This window comes from Myotis lucifugus, unplaced genomic scaffold (genome assembly GCF_000147115.1).
Source record: "Myotis lucifugus unplaced genomic scaffold, Myoluc2.0 scaffold_112, whole genome shotgun sequence".
Lineage (NCBI taxonomy): Eukaryota > Metazoa > Chordata > Mammalia > Chiroptera > Vespertilionidae > Myotis > Myotis lucifugus.
The window spans coordinates 247057-273925 of NW_005871160.1; the positions used below are offsets into that span (position 1 = coordinate 247057).

General features: G+C 35.2%; 1 protein-coding gene and 1 non-coding gene across 4 annotated transcripts in view; one reads left to right on the plus strand and one right to left on the minus strand.

Moving 5' to 3' along the window:
- Positions 1-26869, minus strand: part of STIM2 (stromal interaction molecule 2) — a 141123-nt gene that overhangs the window by 12743 nt on the left and 101511 nt on the right. For 2 of the 3 annotated variants that reach the window (XM_023757721.1, XM_023757722.1), the window contains exons 4-11: positions 18130-18241; positions 13813-13928; positions 10858-11035; positions 9755-9932; positions 5211-5378; positions 4927-4950; positions 4407-4507; positions 3935-4173 (exon numbers count right to left, since the gene is read on the minus strand). In XM_023757721.1, the coding sequence (XP_023613489.1) occupies positions 3935-4173; positions 4407-4507; positions 4927-4950; positions 5211-5378; positions 9755-9932; positions 10858-11035; positions 13813-13928; positions 18130-18241 (1116 nt within the window). The remainder of the gene's footprint in view (positions 1-3934; positions 4174-4406; positions 4508-4926; positions 4951-5210; positions 5379-9754; positions 9933-10857; positions 11036-13812; positions 13929-18129; positions 18242-26869) is intronic. The other variant, XM_006093259.2, reaches the window with a different exon arrangement.
- LOC111826947 lies at positions 2556-2666 on the plus strand. The gene has a single exon (XR_002830395.1). It is a non-coding gene; the product is annotated as a U6 spliceosomal RNA (small nuclear RNA).

A 26869-nucleotide genomic window follows, 5' to 3' on the forward strand; every position in this document is an offset into this window, starting at 1 on the left:
TGGCTGAGGGCTGAGGCCATTTCTGGTTGGCGGGTGACTGAAGCTCCCAACCGCTCCTTTTTTCTTTTTTTTTTTTTAATTTCTGGGCCAGCTTCAGCTCTGAGGCCTCGCTGCTGAAAACATTGATACAATGTTGCGGTCCGGCTGGCTGAAGCCCAGCTGAATAAAGCCGGTTTCTGGGGTTTTGTTTAGCTTCTATATTTGTTACATAGTTGCTTAGAGATGCAGCTGAGAGGCCGGCAAGTCAGGCGGGGAACGCTGGAGTCCGCAGTCACTGGCGCAAGCAAGCAACCCTGTTCGCTTCAGTGCATGGCTGCCAGCCGCCATCTTGGCTGACAGTTAATTTGCATAAGGATATGCTGATTAGCCAGTGGGAAGGGTAGCGGTCGTACGCTAATTACCATGTTTCTCTTTTATTAGTGTAGATAAGTAGCAACTAAGGCAGAATGGGACCAATGAAAGAAAACAGAGAACCTAGAAGCATTTATGTGTCTATGGAGAGAAGTGGTATCAAAAATCAGCAGACAGAGGAGAAATGAGGCTGGGACAACTGTTTATCTATACAATGATGTATTTTGTTCACAATATGAACAAAAATAACTTCTAGGTAGATTAAAAGACTAAGGGATTAAAGCAAAACTTAAAAACTTTTAGGACAGCTAACAAAACTACCACCTTCTGAAAAAAACATAAAAAGCAAAAATCATAAATTTGTCTTTAAAATATTTTTTAAACTCCTCTGATTAAAAAAGAAAATAAATAACATAGCACAATAAAAAAGCAAAGGCAAATCCTAGGAGAAGATGTCTTCAATCCTCAAATAACCAGGCAACATTTAAAAAAATTCTTCCAGATCAGTAAGAAATCCTGGAGAAAATTCCATAGCAGGAACAAAGAACTCAGATAGGAAGGAATCTGAACAAATGTCAATAAATGATATGGTACTCGATCTCAATAGTCATCAAGGAAATAAAATTTTTTAATAACAGTAAGGTATCATATAACATCCATTCGAGTTATAAACCAAATCATACCATTCCAAATATTGTAAGGATATAAGAAGATAGGCTCTCATATATAGTGGTTGTGCAAACTGATAGAACCACTTTGAGAGCAACTTGGCAATGACTAGTAAGCGGTGTCTTCACCACAACTCAGCAATCCATTTCTAGGTGTTCACCCAGAGAAGCTCTCAGAGCTATGACATGGAGATGAAGATAAAGATGCTCATTGTGGTAGTATTTTATAAGTGGGGGGAAAGGGAAGAAAGAACCTATCTCAGTAGAAAAAGGAATAAACTGTGGTTTATTATTACAATAAATAAATAAATACACTGTGGTTAACCTATATTCAACAGTTACAGTAAATTTAACTAATCTATATGTAAACATGGAAAATTTATAAAAGTTTTGAGCAAAAAGAGTTAAAAACTATACCAATATATACAGTTTGATAACATTTATGTAAATTTTAAAATAAGTAACAATTGTATCTATTGTTTATGGATATACCTGCATGTAATAAAAGTACAATAGGCTTTAGAATGTAAACAACTTTAGAAGAGTGGGAAAGGGAGGCGATCTGGTTTAGCTGTAGCTGTAATGGTTTATTTTGATAAAGAGATGAGTAAAGCAAAATGTTAATATCTGTTTACCTTTGTAGTAGGTGAGCATATTGTTTTTAGGAATATCTGAAAGGCTTTATAATAACAAATGTTAAATAAATTGCTACTGCATTCCCACTGTGAATGTTTAGCAGTACTATAAAAGTACCAACAGGAAACAAACAATCATCTGCTCCTACCCACACAGGGCTAACCTTTGATAGTATCTTCTCTGTCTTTTTTCCTTACAAATAATTAAACACAGACAATATTATGCTATGTATGTATAGTTTTACAACCTTACTTTGTTCTTAACATGCCACAGGAATGTTTCCTTGTCATTATTTCACACTTATACAGCTTACATACCCAGAGTACAAATTTAAAACTGCTCAGGAGGGTGTATAATTATGAGACTTTATCCTACCTTAGACCCTCATCCTACTGCCAGGAGTTTCTTATTTATCAGGTCTAGAAATTATGCTTTTGTAACTAAGCAGAGTGAAGTATCACTGTTGTGCCACTGGGTGGAGGCAAAGCTCTCCAAGTATAATTTTTGGTATGAGTTATTTTTCAAAGATAATAAATTTGATCACAGCATTTTTAAACATCATATTAACTTCAAAATCAACGTGTACTTTTTTTCATATTTAAAAGTTCAAATTTCTACATCACAATCACTGAAAAGTTAAGATAATTATTCACATTTAATGCTAAGTGTTTTAATGCACATATGAATATCTTTTCCCTAAAAAAAAAGTACTTTAAAAAAAATCTAGTTAATTTAGGGAATACATCTTCATGCACACTTCTGATGGTGCATAATTATGCATTCTAAGGAGGGACTGTAACATTAAAAAAAAACTTTAGTTTTCAAACAGCATCATTTACCTATGAATCAGTGTTACATTTGTTAAGCTTAGGGCATATAATTCAAATAAACACAATATTTGTGCTCGCTTCGGCAGCACATATACTAAAATTGGAACGATACAGAGAAGATTAGCATGGCCCCTGCGCAAATAAACACAATATTCAAAGAGCAGAGCTGGCCCAGATCTAGATATAACTTTGCAACATCACTCTCTTGCAGCATAGGGCCAATGAGATGAGTGAGGTCACACATTCAGTACTCATTACATTTACAATCTGTCCTCTCCTCCGTCCTCTTGTAAGATTTAGTGCCTCCCCATCTGTTTGCATTATCTGCCTATTGGTTTCATTTTTCCAACCTTAGAATGAAAACCACAGAAATGAACATAAACACAAAATCACTATTTATTTGAAAATTTACGAGATTTCTTTCATAAAATTGTTTTAAAAATTAGAACCCTTTCTAAATCATAACATCAGGAAAGCTATAATTGAATAGAAAAATTCAAACTGGAAATGCTTACATATCATGATTTATCTCAAAGACTAAAATTTCCATGTAAGTCTTCAATCAATAAATAACTTCTGCTCTCCATTCTTTGGACTCCTGTTCTATCTACACTGTTTTCATAAAGATCAGAAAGGTTGGGAAAAATGAAGCCGGTAGGCAATAATAAGGATAATGATTTCTAAATCATAAAATACACCATCTTAAATTCAAACTCTCTATAACTTTGCAAAAAGTCCAAATACTTATTAATAAATTCTGAAATTTGTTAATACAATCTAAAATATTTAAATTTCACTTTCCTGCCAAAATGTATTCTTTACCATGTAAAAATTTTCAAAGAATAGAACATAACAAAGGAATTGTACATTTTCTAGCAACAAAAACATCTACAAAATTTTCCAAACACAGACATAACACAGTTTAATTTTATATAAAGGTAAATTGATTCAGTGCTTTATGAGTCAATACTCTTTCAGTAAAAGCACAGAATTGAAAAAGCAAAACAAAATATTAAAAAAACATGTCTACCGAGAATGTCAACTCAATTTAAAAAAAATCACAGGCTGGCTGAAAGTCACACAGTTGGTTAGTTAGTGGCACAGCTAGGACTGGAACACAGGATTAGAGCTTGCCTAAATTTTACTTTGTACTATAGATTACACTGCTTTTTGAAAGAATGTTTTTCCTCAAAGCTCAGCCCTTCATTCATAAAAGTGATTTAGCATGTATGATGTAACACACACACACAAACACACACACACACACACACACACACACACACACCTCAGACATTATTCTGAAACAGTAAACACAAATTAACAACAAAAAGAGAAAACAAAGAATGTACAAGATGTTTTATCACAGCCTTCAAAGTAAATGCTCCATAAACGGCGTGGTGTAAAGTTACCTTAAAGTTATCCCAATTCTCTTTTGAACTCATCACTTACCAGGAAACTGTGACACTATGGGAGGTGTATCTTCATCTAAGTCGTCAACTCCTCCAGCGATTGGATAGGGTGGAATGGAGACTCTGGGCATCACCACCCAGCTGTGGTCGGAATAAAGGGAAGAGGTCAGGCTGGGGAGCCCCGAGTTATGGGCTATCTGGAAGCCACAGATCTTCTCAATCTGTTGCCAGCGAAATAGTCGTTCTCGTAAACAAGTTGTCAGCTCGGAGAGAGCTTTCCTGGAAAAGACAACATAGGAATTATTTGTTATTTCAAATAGTCCTTAATATGGCACTGAAAAAAGATAACTACATGAATAGAACATGGCAATTAGCTAATTTCAAGAAGAAATTACACACTCTTAGAATTAGTATGAATTATGTGATTATACATGATCAAATTAAAATATAGACTGTCCATAAATTACATATTTCAGCACAGTGAAAATAAACAACTAAAATAACATTCTTACTTTGCTTCCAGAATTTTGTGGTCTACCTCATCTAGGGAGGAGCTGTGTGCAACATGCAGAGTCCCGAAGACTGTGCTTCTCTTCTTTTTAATTTTCTCTGCCTAGAAACCAAAGGAGAGAAAAATAAGGCTAGGCTTGGGGAAAACATACATATATTAATGAAGTTTATTTTGTTTTAAAAATATTAATAATTGTAAAACCAGTGAAAAATTATTAGTCAATAACATATAGCCCTATTTTCCAAAAAAGAAAATAGATGAGGGAAAAAACAAACATGCTTTCCCAACTTAAACGATATAATTAAAAACTCTGTTCTGGAGAATTTGTCTCTTATTTCTGTAATTCAGAAAGACCTGAATTTTCTATTAAAACTAACAAATAACATTATATCCTACTACAATAGAGGTGTTAGTGAGTGAACTGAACTCTTTTTTGTGTGTGTGCTACATATCAGATTAATACTTAATCGTATTTCACACAATTTAATAAAGTCAGACATTAATTTCTAGTAACTACTGACCTGAATCAGATATGAAGCAGCAACCTAGAGGAGAAAAGCTCTGTATAAAACATTTATAATGATAATAGGGATGATTTTTAAATGACACTAAGGTCATTCTGAAAGGTATACACCTCTTTAAAGAAAGCAATTCTACTTTATAGCCTATGATTATGAGAGTCAATTAATGCAATAAGTTCCAGTTCAAGAAAAGAATCTGCAATAATAAAAATGTATTCATATCTCTGTATTCAACTGGTTAATCCTTCTAGAAATTTAATAAGTTTTGAAATATAATAGAGTACCTCATCCTTAGCAATAGCTAATTGCATTTCGGCATTCTGTCTTTTAATATTGTAGTACTGTACTTCTACTTCATGTGTCAACTGAAGCCATTTTTGAAGTGCATCTGGAACAGACCAGCTGCTTCTGAGTTCAAATTCTTTTTCAGCCTTTTTTAAAGCCATTCGAACCTGGATGGGAGGGGGAGGGAGAGAGAGGGAGGAAGAGAAAGGAAGAAAAGAGAGAAATTTCTTAAGATATTCAAATTAAAAATTTTTTAAAGAAATTAGCATATTTTAGTACCCAAATTAAGAGAAAAAGCCATTTTAATTATGCTCTTTGTAAACAACATTTTAAATCACAAAGTCTAAAACAATATATTTCTGACATTAAAACTTAAGCTGAAGTTTTAAGTGCATCTTAAATTCACTATGCAAAGTGGTAAAGCCAGAGGATAGAGGGGACCTACATAAACCTTAAGCTGCACTATTTAGTTTTTATATTTTATTATAACCAGACTCACTAGGAGTGAAAAAAATAAATCTAGGGCATATAAAAACTAAAACTTACCACACTCTTCTCACAATGCATTATTTATGAAGTAGGATATGAATAAGTGTCCTATTCTATTACCCCTTCTAACGTTACCCCAAAACCCTACTATATACTCCGTAACGATACACTCACTGTTCTGGAGAATTTTTACCTCTGCTATTTAATCCACTGCTCCTAATATACTAGAAAGTAGATAAATTGTAAATTTCAAGAAAGTTGATTCTGACTGAGAGTCCATCTGATTTTCCATGAGAAACCATGCATAGCCTTCAGTGCCCAAGTCTTTCTTTCAGCTACCCTTGAAGGGAGTCAATGCTTAGTGTGGGACGTGGTATTACATGCTAAGGAAAATACTCTTAAGGAAAGTGTCACAAAGAAAAGGACACAGAAGGAAGAGACAACCCATTCTAGGAATGATTCACTTAAACTAGCAGAGTTCAAGCTAAAGATATGTAAAGACACATGATGTAATTTATGGAATTACATATGCTGAAGTCCTTCACACAAAGTAAGGAGTGAGCTATGGAGAATCCTGCTTCTGAACACCATAACTGAAAATTAATTTTCCTCAGGCTAAGTAAGGTAAGTAAAACTCTACTCCTAAACCAACATGCAGGAGAATGTTTGATCTAAAAACCCAACGTATTTAAATAAACTCTGTCATTTTCCAGATTAAACTAACTTTTGATGAAGAAACAGAATGGCTGTCAGATACTGTAAGAAAAAATATGCAGAAAGTATTTTTTTAAGTCTACAATTTAAGAACAAAAATTCACAATGGACACTAAGTAGATAAATCAAAAAACAAATATTAAAAGCAAGGATAAGATCGCTGAAAACAAATCCTAAGCAACATTTGCCTGACACAATTCACTGTGCAATGTGCTTGGGACAATACTGTGTTTAATAAGAAGCTTGGCTAAGCTGTGTGGCGTCCTGCTAATCTCTCAGGAAGAGAGAATGTGAGCTCAGGCCCTGTGATGTACAGGTCTACATAATACCACCAAATGAAGGGCTGCAGGCCCTTCTTCTGACAAGATTTTAAAGCTAAATTTTCTTCTGTAGTTTTCACTGCCAAAGAAGTATACAGAGAATCTGAACGAATTTCACTGAAGTTTTTCTCTTTAATCATTAAAATTTTCCTTAATGTTATATCTACAAATTTATTTCTCCTGAAATAATTCAATGAACATATTTAACACAGAATTGATATATTTCTAGTATAAATTAAGGCTAAACAATGTTTTGATTGACTGTCAAATATGTCTCAAATTCTTAAAAATCCTTACCTTCTAATAATAGCAACTATTTAAACTATTTTTCTGCTAATTCATAAGTTTATGATTTGACCTAAATTCCAACCCTTAGTTTGAATTACATTGTTACTTATAGGGGGATGGATCTAAAATTAATTAATAGCTTTCACAAATGATGAATTATTAAGTTGTTTAAAAATATAATAATTATTGACATAGTTTTTTGTGTAAAACAGCAATAACTAAAAACATGGTATTAGAAAGAAATAGCCTAAACATCTGAAAACCTGGCTTCTACATGCAACTTTATTCGTTATTACCTCTCTGACCTTCAGCAAATTCTTTACTTTCTGAGGATGACTATCTCATGTAGAGTAGAGGTACCATGGATTGTCCTGACTTAAGCTTCTTTAGACTTGAAGAAAAAAATTACGTATGTGAAAAGAATTTACACAAAATATGAAGTGGTACTATTATTTACCCAAAAGTTTTTGTTTTAGGGTAAAGAACACTATATAAAATATGTACCAGATTCTCTTGCTTTCTAATTTTGAGAAGTTGATTTATCCCCAAGACAAAATATAGTAATGCTTCCAACTATGTGGAAATGTGGATTATATAATAATGTACTGAAATTAATTTCCCAGTTAAACTTACTCTATAAACAAAGCCTTTAATAACATTAAAGGAAAACATGGACTCCGGAATATGACATGCAGTATCTTGCCTTTGCCACTTAATCTTGCCACTGTGTGTCCTAATGTAAGTTATTTAACCTAAATTTAACCTAAGGAGCTCTTTACATATCTCATCTGTAAATGAGGGTAATCTCTATGTTTTGTGAAGATTAAAATTCAGCAATGGACCATTTGTAATATGCATAAAACACAAACACTCAAAATTATTTCTTATTTCTATAATCATATTGGATAGAGATCTTTTTAAATACCCATTTCTCTCCTTTAAACTTACTTCTTACTGACTCAGGATCTCATTAGGATTCTTACTTTGTACTGAGACCTCATACCATGGTAATCTTAGGGTCTCCATGACAAAAACCTCAGATGAGAATGTTAGTGATTCTTGGGCATTCTTTTATATTGTCTTCTCCCTTACTGTGAAATAGTCACCTATAAAATACTGCTATCAGTTTATATCTCCATAGCGTAGAGAATTCCCACTACTGTTTTCTGATTTGTACTTTTTTATCTGCAAAGTTCAGAAAAACATCTAACAAGCTTTTAATTTAGTACTGGGAACAAAACAAGAGTTAGAAGTCTCAGTGGGAACAGGCAGGGAGTTCTCACAGAAGTAAAGGGCAAAGTATCTAAGTCTTGAACACTATAATTTTAGCGAGGCCTTTTTTGTTGTTGTTAATCCCCTGTTCTTTACTATGTTCTATACAGAAGTGTTTTTTGTTGTTTTTGTTTTTTTCAGGTAAATAGAGCCTGACAGCAAATATGTCGAGAAGGCAACTTAAAAGAACAAACTCTTTCCAGGGAAAAGATTAAAAAAAAAAAACAGATGTCTGGGGTATACGGAAAGAATAGTTAGCAGTTAATAAAAGAGAAGGCTGACTGCATTCAGTCAAAAATCACAAACTCAAAAGAAATAGTAACTTCACTTTGAACATTTTCTCAGGAGTTGAAATTGAAACTTATTCATCACATAATTTCTATTTCTTATTTAGCACTTGACTGAGAAGGCAACAATTACAGAAAGCAAAGTGGAAGGCAGAACACCTAGGTTCTTGGCCCTGGTTTACAACTGAGTCACTCTCTAATCTTGAGAAAGTTTTCTCCTCCTCATTTTGTTCCTCAGTTTATTTACCAATAATACAAGGGTCAGAGTCAAAAAAGGAGATGAGGCCATGGAAGCAGAGGTTGCAGTGACATGCTTTGAAGATGAAGGAAGGTGCCAAGAGCCAAGAAATGCAGGCGGCCCCTAGACACTGGAAAAGTAAGGAAACAGATCCTCCCCTAAGGCCTCAAGAAGGAATGCAAGCCTAGGGACCTATTTTAAACTCTGACTTTGAGAACTGTAAGACAATAAAGATGTGTTGTGTTAAAGCCACTAAGTTTGTGTTAATATTTTATAGAAGGAATAAAAACCAAATATATCTGCCTATAATTAAATTCTTACAGAACCACTGCCCACAGGACTACCCAATGCCTGAATGCCTATTATCCATCTTGAGTAAATTCATAGTGGAAGCAGATATTGGAAAGGACATCCTTTAGACCAGCGGTCGCCAATCTTTTTCGGACCTCACAGACCACCAGTGGTCCGCAAACCACCGGTTGGCAACCGCTGCTTTAGAGTCTAAAGTTTAGACAAACTCATAATTGTTATCAGATTATATTCTAAAGCCATTTAATAGGACTCAAATGATGCTTAATAGAGATTCTTTACCTTTGCAGAGAAGTTTAACATTAGACATACTTTACTAGGTTACAGTTGAAAATGGAAACATATTACAGATGTTAAATTAAATAAATGCATTACATTTACTCAAGACAATTGACATGGCCTGGGATGAGATTTCATGAATGAGAGAACATGATGGCAACTTTATCTTTTAGTTACTACTTTGTTATTTTGCTAAAAGGACTTTGATCAATGCAAACAATATGAACAAATGAGTCTTTGATTAACTGAAGAGTATACAATTGAACTAAATGTACGAGGTTGAACAAAAACAAAAAACTCAGAACGACAATACAAATATTCTAATACTTTTTAAAAAATGTAAATACCTGTTCCAATTCCTGCTCTGCATATTGACGTCTACTCAATTCACTTTCAGCTCCCTCCCTCAGCTCCTTCAGCCGACAAGCCTCCTCCTTTGCAAAATTGATTTCATCCATCATTTTGCGCTCTAGGTTTTGCTTTTCTACAGCAACATTTCTGTTTTCTTCCTGTGCCTTTTCAAGTCTTAAAGAGTAAAAATGTAATTCCTCACAAAAGTTTCCAAAATTTCATTTTATTAAATAAAAAATAAATATATATCAAGCAGTATGATACATGCAATCAAAATTTGCATAATTTTCTATTAATCTTAAGTCTGGATAATAAAAACATCAGGTAGCCTATTATATATAGCTATTTTGGTTATCTTTTTAAAAATATATATTTTTATTGATTTCAGAGAGGAAGGGAGAGGGAGAGATAGAAACATCAATAATGAGAATCATTGATCAACTCTGGGCATGTGCCCTGACGGGGAATTGAACTGTGACCTCTGGTTCATAGGTCTATTGAGCCACAATGGCCAGACTATTTTGGTTATCTTGAGATCAAAATACAGGGATAACAGAGAAATACTCTTTAGCAAAGATACTTTTAGGAAATACATAATTATTTAAATCATGTCAAAAATATAATTTAACTTTACATATAATTCCACCTATTTATGATTGATTTCCATTGATCTCTACCCATTCATTCCCTAGAGTAGGGGTCCTCAAACTTTTTAAACAGGGGGCCAGTTCACTGTCCCTCAGACCATTGGAGGGCCGGACTATAGTTTAAAAAAAAACTATGAACAAATTCCTATGCACACTGCACATATCTTATTTTGAAGTAAAAAAACAAAACGGGAACAAATACAATATTTGTATTTGCATGTGGCCCGTGGGCCGTAGTTTGAGGACCCCTGCCCTAGAGCATGCCTTCATAATAAATCCATAATTATAAAAATATAACGATACTTTTGTATATATATATGAAATGAAGTATACATACATTCCTGATGTGTGTATCAATCTAAATGTGTACATGCACATGCCCATATTACATTTTCACAAATTGTATTTTCCTACATAAATAAGAAGACTTATAGCTTGTTTTACTTACTCACCTCTCTTGTAAGTCCATTAGACTTTGCTCTGCAGTTTGCAGACTCTCTAAGTCTTTCATCATTTTTGCAACATGTTCTTTTGATGTTTTATTCTGCGTGTAAGCAAACCAGCAACCTCCAACACCAATTACTATAGAAACTATGAGGATAAAATCCTTCATCCAGTTATGAGCAGGGCCTATGAAGAGAATTAACGATGTTTAAATTAATCTTTGAGTGTAACAGAATCTCAATACACAGAGAGATGTTTTTAAAATTAGAAGGCATCTAAAATAAAACAAACAAAAAAGTCAAGATGACCCTCCCATATAAAAGCTCAACCTTTTAAAAAATCCTTTTCAAATAATCAATGTGTTTATTATAACTACCTGATATACTAGACCTACAGGAAACAGAGACAAACCAATATGGATGCTCCATGTCCCTGCTGGTACAGGAGGTAGTAACAAAAGTCCTGGAGCCCCTGAAAAACCGACAGCACCTCCCATCATGTACTGAGAATGGTCCTCTGGGTGAAGGAGTCATAAAGAATGTCAGCATCGCATTCCAACTCCTATAGTCAAGTTAGGCAGCTGTGATGCGTTGATAAACAACCTGGAATGCTAATCGTTCACCAAAAAGCACCTTCCCCAAGCATATAGCCACATAACTAATTAAGACTAATCAGTGATTCTCAACCAAAGGTGATATTTTCCCCCAGCAAACATTTAGATTTTTGGGGGGTCACAACTGGGAGGAGAGTAAAAGCGGCTGGGGAGAGCTGTTACTGATGTCTAGTAGGTAGAAGCCAAGGATGTTGTGAAATATCCCACAATGCACAAGAAAATCATTCCCCACTCACCCCCCTTCTATAAAAAAATTACCTAGGAATTATCTAACCTGCAATGTGAATAATGCCAAGGTTAAGAAACCATGGGTTAAATGACCATAACAATATTATTTTAGATGGTTACTTGCTAGAGATATCAGGGTTATTAGAAAGAATAGGATCGCCTTCCCTACCAAGCCAGGCAAGACAATAACCCCAACATTGTTTTAAGTAAGGAGTAAGGAGCCAGGGCCTACAGAAATCACTAGTCAAATAATGTCCTAGTTTATTAGGAACTTTATTAGAGTTGCCAATACACATTAATTTTCAGGGGGCTCTCTGGAGGAAGACACGATGATAACTCACACAATAAAATGTATGCGTGAATAGTTCCTATGCTACAAGTCTAGGGTTCGCATATGTCTGCACAGTGAGATGAACAGCATGCTCTATGCCAGACACCCTCAGGGTCGTGTGTTTCCAGAGTGCATGCCCTCGCCCACAGTGAAAGAGATGCACTACCCAAGGCTAAAGTCTCAAAGGATTTATTTCTATTTCTGCCTCAGACTGAGAGGTTCCACTCAGGCTCTAGTTCAATTATGAGCCCTTTTCAGGCTGAAATATAATCACCAGAAATAACAATAAATAGATGGGCAAGTTTCTAAACTGTATACCACAAACTAGAAAAAATTTCAGGGAAAACTCCTTTAAAATGTATCTCTGTTCACTTGATAATGCTGGGTTTGTATAAATCTAACATGGGTGTTCCAACTACAGGCTCATTCATTCAAATAATAATTTTAAGACAAACAATAAAAAGATGTAGCTTAATTAGTTTATTAAAATATTTATTTTCAACATTCTCTGAGACTAATTTGATTCCTTTTCAAATAACAATATAATACTGTCTTGGTTTAGAGAGTGGTTTGTTCCTGAATTAATAAAATATAAATATTTCTCACCAAGTTTTATATAGAGATAAATTCTGGAATTTAATTCCTATTTTCACCAATCATCCACATGAAAAAATTAGGAAGAACTGCACAGAAGACAACCCCCAGGAGACCCAGCAGAAAATTTAGACAAGGAAAAGGTTGGAAAGGGCATCATCTCCATGGAATGCTCGGCATTTCAGTAGTGTTCTATTTCCTAGGGTTTGTAATGTCCAACAGTGCATTTCCACCAACCCTCACAAAGGGAAGTTCCAGCTGTTTCACCAGCTGCTCTTTTAGCCTGAGCCAAAAAAGAACCTCCAGTAAAGTCATGTAATCCATACAACCGCTTCAGCAACTTTTTTAGCAGAGCCACCCCCGAGATAGTATCATAGAAACCTTCAAGTGTCCTAGATTGAAGAATGGAGGTAAAATAAATGTTAGTTTCCTAATTTGTAATTTGTGGAAGTCATATTTCTTGTATTCATTTTGTTATCTGTTTTTGGCTTTGGAAAAATAAAACATAATTCCCCTAAAATGTGCCTCATGAAACGCTTTCTGAAATTTAAAATTAAATTAAATAAGCATATTAAACTTTCTTTCTGAGAAACAGTAGTCCTGTCAAATTAAAGAAATACAGGTTTATTTTCTTTACGAATATAACAGATTAATTACTTAACTATTCCTCTTCAAAATAATCTAAAGAACAATTCACCACCTTGTGCTTCTGCCAGGAGAGTCTATTACTTTGTAAAGTTTTAAAGTGGGCCTTTACTTTTGATCTATATAAAAAACTTATTTTTTTGGTGATAAATGAAATCAAGTTAGGTTCTATTACTTCATGCATCAAGATGGTTGGATTGCACCATTTTTTAAAGGGACTCTTCAGTGAACATCCAACTATAATAACATGAACAAAATTGCTATAAAGACACAAAGTTTTAAATCTAAAAATTTAATTCTAAATTGTCAACTAACAATGTTTATAACTTTTAATATCAATAAACAGCTTTGAACATTTTACACTCTATATTTCACTGACAAAAAGTCTGACCCTATAAATCTTTTGTTTTAAGATAATATTAAATTTCCTTTATACCTAATAGATTATTCTTCTTAGTGGTCTACTACCTTCCTTACTTTTTCCTTCTTTAGATAACAAATAGACGATCTGATTATTCTTTTGCATCATATTCTGAGAGAGCGAATACTAACGTGTTAGAGGTCCAAACAAAACCACATCCAGTGCCTTGAGCTGAAGTTTTTGTCTGTGACTCCGGTCGCTGATTTTCAACTGAGATATCATAAATGAAGGTTCATGTACTGCTATCCTGTTCATTTAAAAAAATACATATACATTAAATGAAAATATTTCTAGTATATAAATTTAAATATTTGAGCAACATATTTAATACTGTAAGAGCTTATTCAAGTGTGATTTAATACTTTATTACATGTATCAAAAACCTTCTCAGTGCAACGTTAGCTGTCCAAACACTGCTGAATGTTAATAATTTAGTTGCTAGGTTGATATTTTTGTTTTCTGAGTTTATTTTGTACTGTAACTTAATATGATTTTAAAATTTATCAAATTCAAAATATTTTATAATCATTAATTACCTGACATCTTACTGTCATTTCACAAAGAACAAGAAAATTATAATAGCAGACTTTAAAAAATAGTATCTAAGAAGTCTATACCTAAAAAAAAAAAAGAAGAAGAAGTCTATACCTTTACAGTTTAATGTTTAAACCAGCGGTTCTCAACCTGTGGGTTGCAATCCCTTTTGGGGTCGAACGACCCTTTCACAGGGGTCGCCTAAGACCATCGGAAAACACATATATAATTACATATTGTTTTTGTGATTAATCACTATGCTTTAATTATGTTCAATTTGTAACAATGAAAATACATCCTGCATATCAGATATTTACATTACGATTCATAACAGTAGCAAAATTGCAGTTATGAAGTAGCAACGAAAATAATTTTATGGTTGGGGGTCACCACAACATGAGGAACTGTATTAAAGGGTCGCGGCATTAGGAAGGTTGAGAACCACTGGTTTAAACTGTTTAAAAATTAAACAAAGTCCTCTAAGTCATAAGTGGAAAGTAAGCAGTCATCATTAGTTGGGAAAGTAAACTGAAGGATTTATGTAATAAAAAGTACTGACCCATTTTATTAGCTATGAAAAAAGTAAGTAGGGGGCCAAAGGCACAGGTAAATTAAGGTAATAAAATCACTTCAATTTGGACTGCAAACCCAAGCAGCCCAGTCAGTAGTCAGCTAAGATTTCTTAACAACCAAGTATGATGCTAATAAAGATCTTATAACACAAAGTTTAATAATAATAATAATAATAATAATAATGTAATTGTTAATAACAATGACAATAAAAACAAGCATGTACTATGTGCCGGGACCTGTGTGAGGGCTTAATTAAAATTCAAAACAAACTAAACTATATTGTGTGTGAGTGTGTATGTGTGTGTGTATATATATAAATATATATATACATATATATATATATATATATATTTTACCCATTTTATAGATGAGGAAACTAAGGTAGTGAGAGGTTGAGTAACTTGCTCAAGATTACATAATTAGTAAGAGGTAAGGCAGAGATTCAAACCCAAATATGTATGATTCCAATGACTGCACCTGAACCACTACACTTGAGTTAGGGCAATATAGAACCTGAGTATGAAGAAGTTACAGGAACTCCTATAAGGCTTCTATAAAACTTTAGAGAGTAAAGAACTCTAACTTTCCCTTTACAAACTGTCTTCCTTTTATCTTCTCCACAGGTACCTTACGTGTATGTTCCTATTACTCCTTTAATATGACACTTATCAAAGTTCTTGAAAGCAAAAACGATCTTCGCTCTGTATCCCCAAACCTAGCATGGTGCTTGGCAAAAGTAGATGCTTGATAAATGTTTGTATAATAGATGAATGAATGCATGGATGGATGCATGAATGAATCCATAGCAATACTATCAATAGACCAAATTTAAGAAAGACAATGAGATGTAGTAAAAAGGAAACTATGTAACAGATTTTTATGCAAAGTTCAATATGAGCCCAGAGGTGGAAGTGATTCTACCTGAGTGGGTGAGGATGTCAGGGAAGATCACACAAGTCTGAAAGGAATGAGGAGGAATGTATCAGGTGAAGAGAGCCTTAGTATAAGCTCTGGTAATAAGAATTACAGAGAATAGAAAATACAGTAAAAGGCTTAAGATAACCATTATAACTAACATAAAACTAACATACTTTTGGCTATCTATTTCAGAGGTAACAATATTTTAATGTCACAGAAAGGAAACAATAATGAATTGTTTTAGGCATGTATACATCTAGAATGTGTAATATATTTTCTAATACCTTTTTATGAATAGCTCCTAGATCTGCAGTTGCCCTACAAAATGCTCTGTAGCTTACATGGTTGTTTAAGTTAAATGATATTGCCTCTTTTAATGGACTTATTTAACTACAGTACCATATAAGATTCCAATGGGCTGACCTGAAAGCTTCTACATACATAACTTTTATTCTGTAGAAACATGTTCACTATTTCTAAAAATTGATCTTGATTGTGTATTATTTCAATAATTCTACCAGAATTTGAGGTATCTCTGATATCCTTTATTTAATAAAAAGAAAAAGTGGCTATAACATTTACTGCCATAATACAGAGCAGTCAATTTTATTTAATGTTGTTGTTTTATAAAGAAACTTCCCAAAAGACAACGTAAGAAAAATACCATGAGTTCCTCATAACCAGGGTAACATATATAACTCGGAAAACTCTAATCCCATTTTAATGCTCTACTATCCTGCTTGTTTTAATTTGTCCTATTTAAAAGCAAGAACTGTATCATATTTAATTTTTGTCTTCTTTCCAGCATCTAGTTGCACCATGAACATAAAGATACTCAATATGCACTTGTTGAACTGACATTTATACCCATAATTTCATCACTATAGTCATGTGCACAGTAAAATAAAAAATACTGATGTTGATGTTCAGAATACATTTAAGGGAAATGTGAAAACTTCCAACTTGATTCAAAATACAGACTTGCAATCAACAAAAGTCACTTATTTAAATAGAGTAGGTAAGCAAATTGATTAGAAATACAATGTGCATATTTCATCATATGTAATAATCCTATCCTATATAATAAAAACCTAATATGCTAAGGGTCCTGTCGTCTGTTCAACCAATGAAAGCGTAATGTGCTAATGATATGCTAAGGCCGCTCAACCACTCGCTATGATGTGCACTGACCACCAGGGGGCAGTTGACTGGTCGACCAGTTGCTATGACGTGCTGCTGGGGTCCAGCTGATCGGGACTGAGCTAGACGGACTGGACATGCTGCTGGGGTCCAGACGAGGGACTGAGCTAGATGGGCTGGACATGCCCTGGAGCCCTCCTGCGGTCCCTCCTGGGCTGGCCAACCTCCCGCATCCCTTCCCAGCCCTGACTGTGCACCAGTGGTGTCCCTCAGCTTGGCCTGCACCTTCTCACAATCTGGGACCTTTGGGGGATGTCAGAGAGCTAGTTTTGGCTTGATGCCACAGGCCAGGCCAAGGGACCCCACTGGTGCATGAATTCGTGCACCGGGCCTCTAATTAGATAATAAAAAGGGATTAGAGCTTTTTTTGGTATAAGAAACAATCCAGGGAGGAATGAAACATAAGCAATCTTGTAAGGGTCAAATTCTGGTAGAATTATTGCAAATTTTAACATTAAAATCTGTAAATATTAAGTTTACTAATGGAGATTTAGGAAATATAATTCAGAAAACCAGTAACAATTCCAGACATAGAAAGGATAAATTAACATCCCTAAACTCTGGTATCAGATTTATTTGTGTTCAAATGCTGCCTTGCGCAAAATATTTAACTTCTCTGACTTGGTTTTTTAAATCTATAAAATGGGGATAATAATACATAGTTCATGTTAACCATGAAGCTTAAATGAGGTAATATAGAGTATCTCTACGCAATTTACAGTTAAAAGTGCTTGCTGTTATTTACATTTTGTTCATTAAAATTCAGTTTTTAAGATTTAACTTATGGCCACTAATACTGAGTGGTTATTGTTATTAAAAGAATGCCAATTAAGAAGCATCTATAAATTACCATTCAAACAGATCTTTTCATAAAGGTGGATCTGTATCAAATAAACAAATTTTTTTCATATTTCCCAGATGGTCAGAGGTTGGTGCCTTTGATGTTATCTAAAAAAAGATACAGCTAGCCCACCTTCTCATTCTCAAAATTACTTTTCTTGGGTATAAATTTTTTAAAGGCTGTTTGGTATTGTTTAGACAAGAAAAATTGATTAAAACTTGCAAAAACTCATACCTTCAAAAATTAAAGAATGGATATATGTATAATATATCCTTTGAGTTCTTAGCCACAGAAGTAACTTGTAGATTTGGCAATGAAAAGTAACATGTAGCATATAACTCTCCATGAGTGGAAAAAATACGTTTGGATAATAAAGACTCACCTGGGAAGCGTTGTTCCTTTGACATTATTGTCTCTAAAGTTCTTTTCATACTGGGGTAGTTCTACAAATTCTATCAACCACTGAAGTGTGTCCTCAAGGGTCCAATTATGAACTATAAAGTATAAAAGGAGAAGGCATATTTTATACACACCTACTTTCAGAATTTATATAAATTATGTATCTATTTATATAGATACACATAAACACACACATATATCATTACTATAAATTCAGAGGAAATAAAGATGTTAGACTGAATTTTTCAATTCAATTCAATCAATGTTAAGTACTAAAATGGTATTTAGCATTCTATGAGAGCTAAAAACAATGAAGAAATACCTCCTACCCTAAAGGGCTTACAAATCTAGAACAGAGAAAACACATTAAAAGAGACAAAATATTAACATGGTTAATTCTAAAATAAGCATATATGCAAAGTTTGTGCAGGATGAAACAAACCATTATATCCCTGAATGTAGAAATATTATTATTCATCATTCTTTCCACATACGCACCGGGAATATGGTAATAAACAAGATGAATAAAGTTCTTGCCCTCATGGAACATAAATTACCGTGGGAGGAGGGAGGGGCAATTTATGAAAAAAAGAAAGGGGGGGGCAGATTTCAGATATTGATCAGCTATTAAGGAAGAAAGATGTCAGGATAAACCTCTCTGAAGAGCTATTATCAAGACCGAGACCTGAAAATTACAAGGAGCCAACACTGTGATGATCTGGGTGAAAAATATCCCAAATTGCAGGAAAAGCTAATGTAAAGACCTTATGATAGTAATGAACTAGCTGTGTTGAGAGATAGGAAGAAAAGAAGTCAGAGTCCAGATCATAGAGGGTTTTAAAAAATTCTGGACATTTTTTGAATTTCAATAAGATGGTAAGGATAAAATAATTGATGTTTTGAAACTATCAGCCTTCAAAATGTAGAGAATGGATTATAGGAAACAAGACTGAAAACAGAAATAAGAAAACCACTCCTTATATATCTGCCCAAGCAAAAGAGATTATTGCCTTGGATTATGGTGCTCATAGAGAACATAGTGACATGTGGTTAGATTCAGGACATATTCTGGGATAATGCTGCTAGATGTGCTGATAAAGTAGATGGGAGTTGATAGCTAAAGTAAAGCCCCAAAAAAGGACAGAGGATGGTGCCACTAACTGAGATAGGAAAGAATGGTGGGGACTGACTGGGGAGGCAAGTATCGGCAGGTGGCAGAGATCAAAGTTCTGTTTTTAGACATGCTATGTTTGAAGTATGTAGTAGATATTAAAGTGTAGATAAGCAGTCAGATATACAAGTCTGAAGCTTAGGAAAGAGTGAGGTTAGGAATGGAGACATAAATTGGGAGTCATCAGCATACAGATTAGACTGAATGAGAACTTCCAGAAGAATGAGGATAGCTACTAATGGATTCTAAGAGACTAAATCAAAATCGTGAGGACAATAATAGCCAGCATCTCTTCTTCTGGACACTGATTTTGAATTAAGCTTTCTATATATACTTTTTCCTTTGAGCCTTAAACACACACACACACACCAAAAAACCCCACACAAAACAAAACAAAAAAACAAACAAAACAAAACTTATGAGGCACTAACATGGTCATCTCCATTTTGGAGATGAGGAACTGAGACATTAGTGAGACCAAAGTAGTCAGTAGCAAAACTAAATTAGAACCTAGGCTGACCAACCACAGGACCTGATGCTATACTATTCTGAGAAAAATAATATTAATTAACAATCAGTTAAATATTGGAAGTAACTCAGACATTTGTTTGAAGAGTATGAAGGATCATGACAGTTTATCCAAAGGAAATGATGCAAATACACTTGAAAAATGAAGAGTTCCATATTATCTGCATTTAATTTAAGGATTTTGGAAAACAAAGTGTTTATATACCACAGAAAAGGTCCAAGAAAAATGAAGAAAACAAGTGAGCAATAAAAGCAGACCTGGGAATCCATCTGTATAAAAATGAATCTGCCTTTTTTTCATTATTTAGAGAAAAAGCTTAAATAAATTACTAGTTAAAAATTAACAAAAATTCATTTAAAATTATATATGGTAATTGATAATTTTATATTGATTCAAAGCTTTGACTATTTTCTTCATGTTCTCTCCTTCATGTGTTCCTACCATAAGCCTAGACATGTGCCTGAGGTTGCTGTATAAATTTAGCCAAATAACTTAGAATATGAGCCAAAGATTCAGGCCCTGGGTACCTTCCACTAAATTTAAAATATTGAAAGTAGCCTTTTTACTCTTAAGTTTCATCCTATTCAAGATGAAGTGCATTAAGAATTGTCCTGTCTTAATTGCCAAAAAAAAACAACAATGCAGCTGCATCTCACACACCCACACAAAAACCTTAGCCAAGAAAATAGGATAAGATTCTCTGTCATTTCTAGACTGTTAACTAATCAACAGCAAAAAGCCCTAACATAAACACACATAAAAATATTCCCTCAATTCCAATGAGCCAGGATAGAAAGACAGAAAAATCAAATGAAAAGTAATACATAGTTAGAAGTGCCCAAATCCTAGCATTACTCTACTTAGTAAATTAAATATTATAGTGATTCTAAAGTAATCTTCTTTATAATGAATCTTTAAACAAAATTCTAATACAGTTTACTTCGGGGGGGGGTGGAGTTTACTTCTTGTGCTGCGTGGTATCTTTGGGGATGCCTAATAATTACCCTCTCTTCTCATGACCAGGACTTTCATTTTGTCTTAGACTTTTCTGCTCCAAATATACTAGCTGTCTTTCAATTCTTAGGACAGATCATTCTATGTCCCTCCTCAGGGCCTTGCACATGCTGTTTCATAGGATTAAACCCTTTTCTCCATCCCTGTGACTCATATTCACCTATTTACTTTATTGAGTCTTCATATCTCAATTAACACTTTCAGGGGAGTCTTCCCAAACACTGCTATATGATCATAAATCACTTTGTACTTATTGTGCACAGCATTTAACTACTTACATTTATTTGTATAATTATTATTTCAACATCTGTTTAATCCACTAAAGCATAAGCTTCTGGCTCACCATTCTATCCCTAGCACTTGGTACACAAAGAGTGTTCAACACATTATTTATTGGATCTTCTTGAATAAATGAAGTAGAACATGTATATTTGACAAGCATTATCAAAATCTATTTTCACATTTTAGTGAAGAAACCCTAATAAACAGAAATAGAAATCTGTCTGCATAAGCAATTCTTGACAGCAAAGGAGTTATTTATTTGAGAATTATCTGGTTCCTTATTACCCACCTCTCATTGCCTGTTCACATGTGCTGTTGTTAAACAGCACTTTCACCAGAGGGAGGCAGAGAAAGAGATGGTATTCCTTTAAAAAATATATTTCCCTATCTGCAAAGCTACAGAAATACCAATTTCTACACTTTAACATGTCGTTTCTGCAATGAATTGTGCCAATACTCTAGGTTGGTGTCTCTGAGTGATTTGGGCAATTTATTACAAGACCAACAGAAAGAGCTCTGGAAAGAGACCTGATTCCAGTTTCAGCTGTGTCGCTGATTCACGGACTCACAGCCAGGTTATTTAACTCAGTTTCTTCACTCACAAAATAATGAAATAGAGCTAGACTCTCTTTAAAATTCATTCAAATTCTGTTTCTTTGATTCCATTATAACAAACAAGAGTTGGCATTTAAAATATTGCCTAGATAGTAGGTTAGAGAACACTGGGAGGGGAAAAAAGTAACTCTAAAACTTTCAAGACAGCAACAGAAACTGCTGCTGACACTATAAGGTGTTTATTAAACACCAGGACATTTGCAAACATTATTTCAAATAATTGTTGCAGCCACCCTTTGAAATAGACACCTATATCATCATATGGATCCTAAAAGTTTATGAAGGTATAATTCTTAATTAAATATCACTGATTAGTAAATGATCCAACCAGGTTTCAGGCCAAGTCTGTTTCTAGAGTTGCTAACCACTGTGCAGTAACATTGCCTTTTTAGAATTAGGTAAGTGTCCTGACAATCAAATTAGGCACACAAGTAGACAGTTTATGCTCCAGACATACCTGCATACATATTTTCAGCTTCCTAATTACCATATTCCTCCATGCCACTCCTTCAACATGGGACGACTTTCCCTTCTCCTTCCTTCTTTACCAGGCTTGCCCTTCCTTAACCTGTAAGACTCAGCTCAGGATCTCTTTCCTCCACAAGGTTTTCCCTATCCATCCACTTCCAGATTATAGTTGCTCTTTGTGTTCCCTGATCACCTGTACATACACCTGTGCAGGATTTCACATACTCTAATGTAACTGTCCATGCCTGTCTTACCTCCTGGATGATGAGTTTCTAGTGGGCAGGAACTTTTCTCTGCCTAATACAGTGTTTATTAACACCACAATGTCACATTCATCCTATATAATAAAGAGCTAATATGCAAATGGTCGCCACGCCCTCGCACCCTCATGCCAGGGCTGGGGGACCTGAGGTCATGCCGCCCCCCACCCGGGAGCTTGGGCTGGGGCACCTGAGGCCAGACCGGGGACCTGAGGCCATGCAGGGCAGGGAGACCTGAGGCTGTGCCAGGGGACCTGAGGCCGTGCCCCCACGCCCTGTGGGGCTTGACAGAGGTGGGGCTGGCCGGGTCTGGGTCTCACGGGATTTCAAGGTGAGCACGGGTTGGTGGGGACTTGACTCTGTGTCCCAATGCACATTTTCATATACATTTTACTAATTTTATTTCATCTCTGACACTTCTATTATAGAGAAAGGGCAAATAGCAATATTAAAATATTTCCTCTAATTAATTCCATGTGCATGAATTTCATGCACCAGGCCACTAGTTAGATATAAGATTTTACATTTTATTATACACTTTCACCTATTTTTTCATTTAATCCCCCACAAACCACGTTTGAGTGATAACTGTTACTTCTACAGCCTATACAGAGAACCTTGCTCAAGGGAGGCCAAGTAATCACACAAGTGATCACACATGTCTAGCAGCTGGGACAGCCAGAATTTGAACTCTAATCCTCTGATTACAAGTTCACTGCCAATATGGGTGGCTTCTGGTTTGGAACAATAACTCACTGTTTAACTCTAGAACTTGAAATATATTTTCTCTTAGAAACAAATCTTTCAGACATATAGTAATACTAATAATATAATAATCAAGCATTATATAAGAGCAATCTGTCACAGGTAATTGGATTAATGGATCCAGGATTCCATTAGACACTTCAAGTACATATTGTGGCCTACTGAAGATCCAGAGGTAGTAACAGTAACTCAATGGAGCTATGACAATTCTTCATCATGGGGGTGACTCCTATGACTTACAAAAGGGGCTCTAACAGACTGAAGGGCAAGGAGATTCAGAGCTGGAGCAGGGCTCAGGGGAGAGTGGGGACAGGATGGGGAACATAACCAAGCCTCCAGGAGATGAGGCTGAGAGGATGTAGGGTGTGTGTGGGAGGCACCTGTTTATGGATTTCCACAGGAACAGAGGCAAGGTGAGGAGTCTCCTTCTCATCTCTCCCTTGCTATCAACAGGCTGATTGTACCACAGGAAATGATGTTGCTGATTCTGCACCAAAATCGTCTCCCTTTTTTCCCCTTCCTACTTGCTACTGACAGAACCACTACCATATAATTATTTTGGATGTTTAAAAAGATAAAAAATGATAACTGAGCCTAAGAGAAGAATGCTTTTAGATAGCAGTAGCTTCAGTAGAAATGGGAGAATGAAGAGACAGTAAGGGCTAGAAATAGCCAGCACCAGAGAGGTAAGGAACCCGGCATCCTGTGGACACCCAACTGAAGCAGCCTTCTGAAAAAGACATGAGTCATACACAGGTACACGCTACAAACTAGGTTAGAAGTAGGAGGAAGTGATCTCTCCCTCCCCTTAATTTGTCTAGTACCTACTATTTCTACCAAATGTCTTATCATATGTCCTGCATTATTTTGTAACTATTTGCTTCATTATATCTTATGTTTGTCTTATATTATATACTAGAGGCCCTTTGCACGAATTTGTGCACCAGTGGGGTCCCTTGGCCTGGCCTGTGGGATCAGGCCAAAGCTGGCTCTCCGACATCCCGAGGGCTGTGAGAGGGCGCAGGCCAGGCCAAGGGACCCCACCAGTGCACAATTGGGGCCGGGGAGAGACGCAGGAGGTTGGCCAGCCAGGGAGGGACCACAGGGGGGGCTCCAGGGCATGTCCAGCCTGTCTAGCTCAGTCTCTATCCATCAGACCCCAGCAGCAAGCTAACCTGCCCGTCAGAGCGTCTGCCCCCTGGTGGTCAGTGCATGTCATAGCAACTGGTTGACTGGTCAACTGTCTGCCCCCTGATGGTCATTGCACATCAAGCAACTGGTTGAACAGCGTTAGCATATCATTAACATATTACCCTTGATTGGTTGAATGGATGACCAGACGACTGGACAACTGGACAGTTAGCATATTAGGCTTTTATTATATAGGATTGTAAACTTCCATACCAGGCATCATGTAGCCCAGCACAGAGTTGCTGTATATTAGCTGAATGTACTAGTATAACTGACAGAGAAGAACCTGTGTTTTGTTTTGTTTTTAATTGTCTTCTTCCTCTCCCATAGTTGTGTGAAAGACAGACTATACTATTTTCATATTATCTCATTTCAGAGCAGCACTGGGAAAACCTTGACTCCCAAACAGGATCACAGAGACCTACATAACATAACGGAGGTTAGAAGGTGCCAGTTTATAGCCGTGTGTTTGACAGTAGGATGAGGTAAGAATTTGTGTGTGCTTCCAGTCCATCCCTGCCTGCAGCAAATGTGAGATACACAAATCAGTGTGAAAGATAAACGTCAAAAAATTGAAATATCCATATTTACTTGCTCCTGTCATCTATAAAAGGCAATCTTATAAAACCAATGCACCCAGTGCACTTAGCCATATACTTGTATTACGTTACAGGCCTAAAAATACAAAAAAGGCTTAGTGAAGAACTACCATATAAGTTTTCATCTGTTATAATTAATATACATACATGCTGTCCTAAAAACCTTCAAAGACGATTTGTGAATCACCTACATACTGTAGGGAAAAATTAATTTCTAGTTATAAAGTATTAGTGTGCATGTAGAAATATGTTAATAATAGTGGTAGCTAATATTTTACGAATACTTGAAAAGTACCAGTAACCTTGCAAAATGCTTTTCATGAATTATCTCATTAAACTCTTTCAACACCCTATGAAGTTGGTTTTAGCAATAATATTATAATCTTGGTTTACCGATCAGGCAGCCAAGGCTCAGAGAGTATGAGTAACTTCTTTGAATTCACACACCAAGTAAGTTTTGGAAATAGGATTCAAAACTATGTCTGCTGGCTTCAAAGTTCCAAGTCAACCACTAAGCTCCTCCTCCTGTCCTTCCCCAGTATGCTGAGAAAATTTCCAAGTAAAGCCACGCTCACCATCAGTCATGTCAAACCTTGTATATATTAAACACACCACTACACTTATTCTGCATTTCATTTCTTAATAGCTCTCCTACTAGTTTTTAAAAACTGTTATAGTTCTAAATTTATTATAAAAAACATTTGTGGTGTTGTTCTTAATGTTAAGAAAGTCCCTGGTATAACTAATATATTTTAGAGAAATCAACTTCTGATATCTTAATACAGTACTATATACTAGTACTTAAATACAGTATAGTTAAATACACACTACTTTCTATTAAGGCCTGAAAACATCTGATAAGTATCAAAGGTTTGGTAAGAGGATCATGGAGGAGAAATAATAAACATTATCAATGAAAGTAACTATATTTAAAGTTGGCGATATAAAATGGTTATTGAAAAAAAGTTCTATATTTTGAATTTTTTAAAAAAGGAGTTTGCTTTCTGGGTTTTTTATATTTTTATTTTTGTTTTTATTGATTTCAGGAAGAGAATGGGAGAGATAGAGAGATAGAAACATCTATGAGAGAGAAACATCAATCAGCTGAGTCCTGCATGCCCCTAGAGGAACCTGCAACCCAGGCATATGCCCTGACCAGGAATCAAACCTGTGACCTCTTGGTGGATGGGACAATGCCAAATCCACTGACCCATACTGGCTGGGCTAAAAGTCTATATTTTGAAGCTTCTCTGATATAAAAGCTAAAAACCATACACAGTTTTAAAAATATTTGAATTATTGGCATGTTTATAAGAAGTACTGTATTCTAAAATATGAGTACACAGTAATATTCACTTTTCCAAATTCAATTTCAACTGAGAATTCCAAGTCATATAAAAGCCTTAGAAGTTCTCTGTACAGTGACAGACATACTGATCACAGGAAAATGCTATTAACTTAAGGTTCAATATAACAGGACTTTGATAAAAAGTAACTTGAATTAAATCTAATATAAACATAAAAAATAACTGATGAACAAAAACAGATCCAGAGACAGAGAAGCATCGATCAGACTGTCAAACCTCAGAGGGAAGGCAGGGGAGGGCGGGGGGAAGGGGAGAGATCAACCAAAGGACTTGTGTGCATGCATATAAGCATAATCAATGGACACAGACACTAGGGGGGTGAGAGCATGAGCGAGGAGGTGTGAGGGGGTAATGGGAGGATAAGGACACATATGTAATACCTTAATCAATAAAGAAAAAGAATAACTTTTTAAAATACGAAGAAGAAAAGTTTAAAGTCTTTCACATTTCATCTCAGCTCAG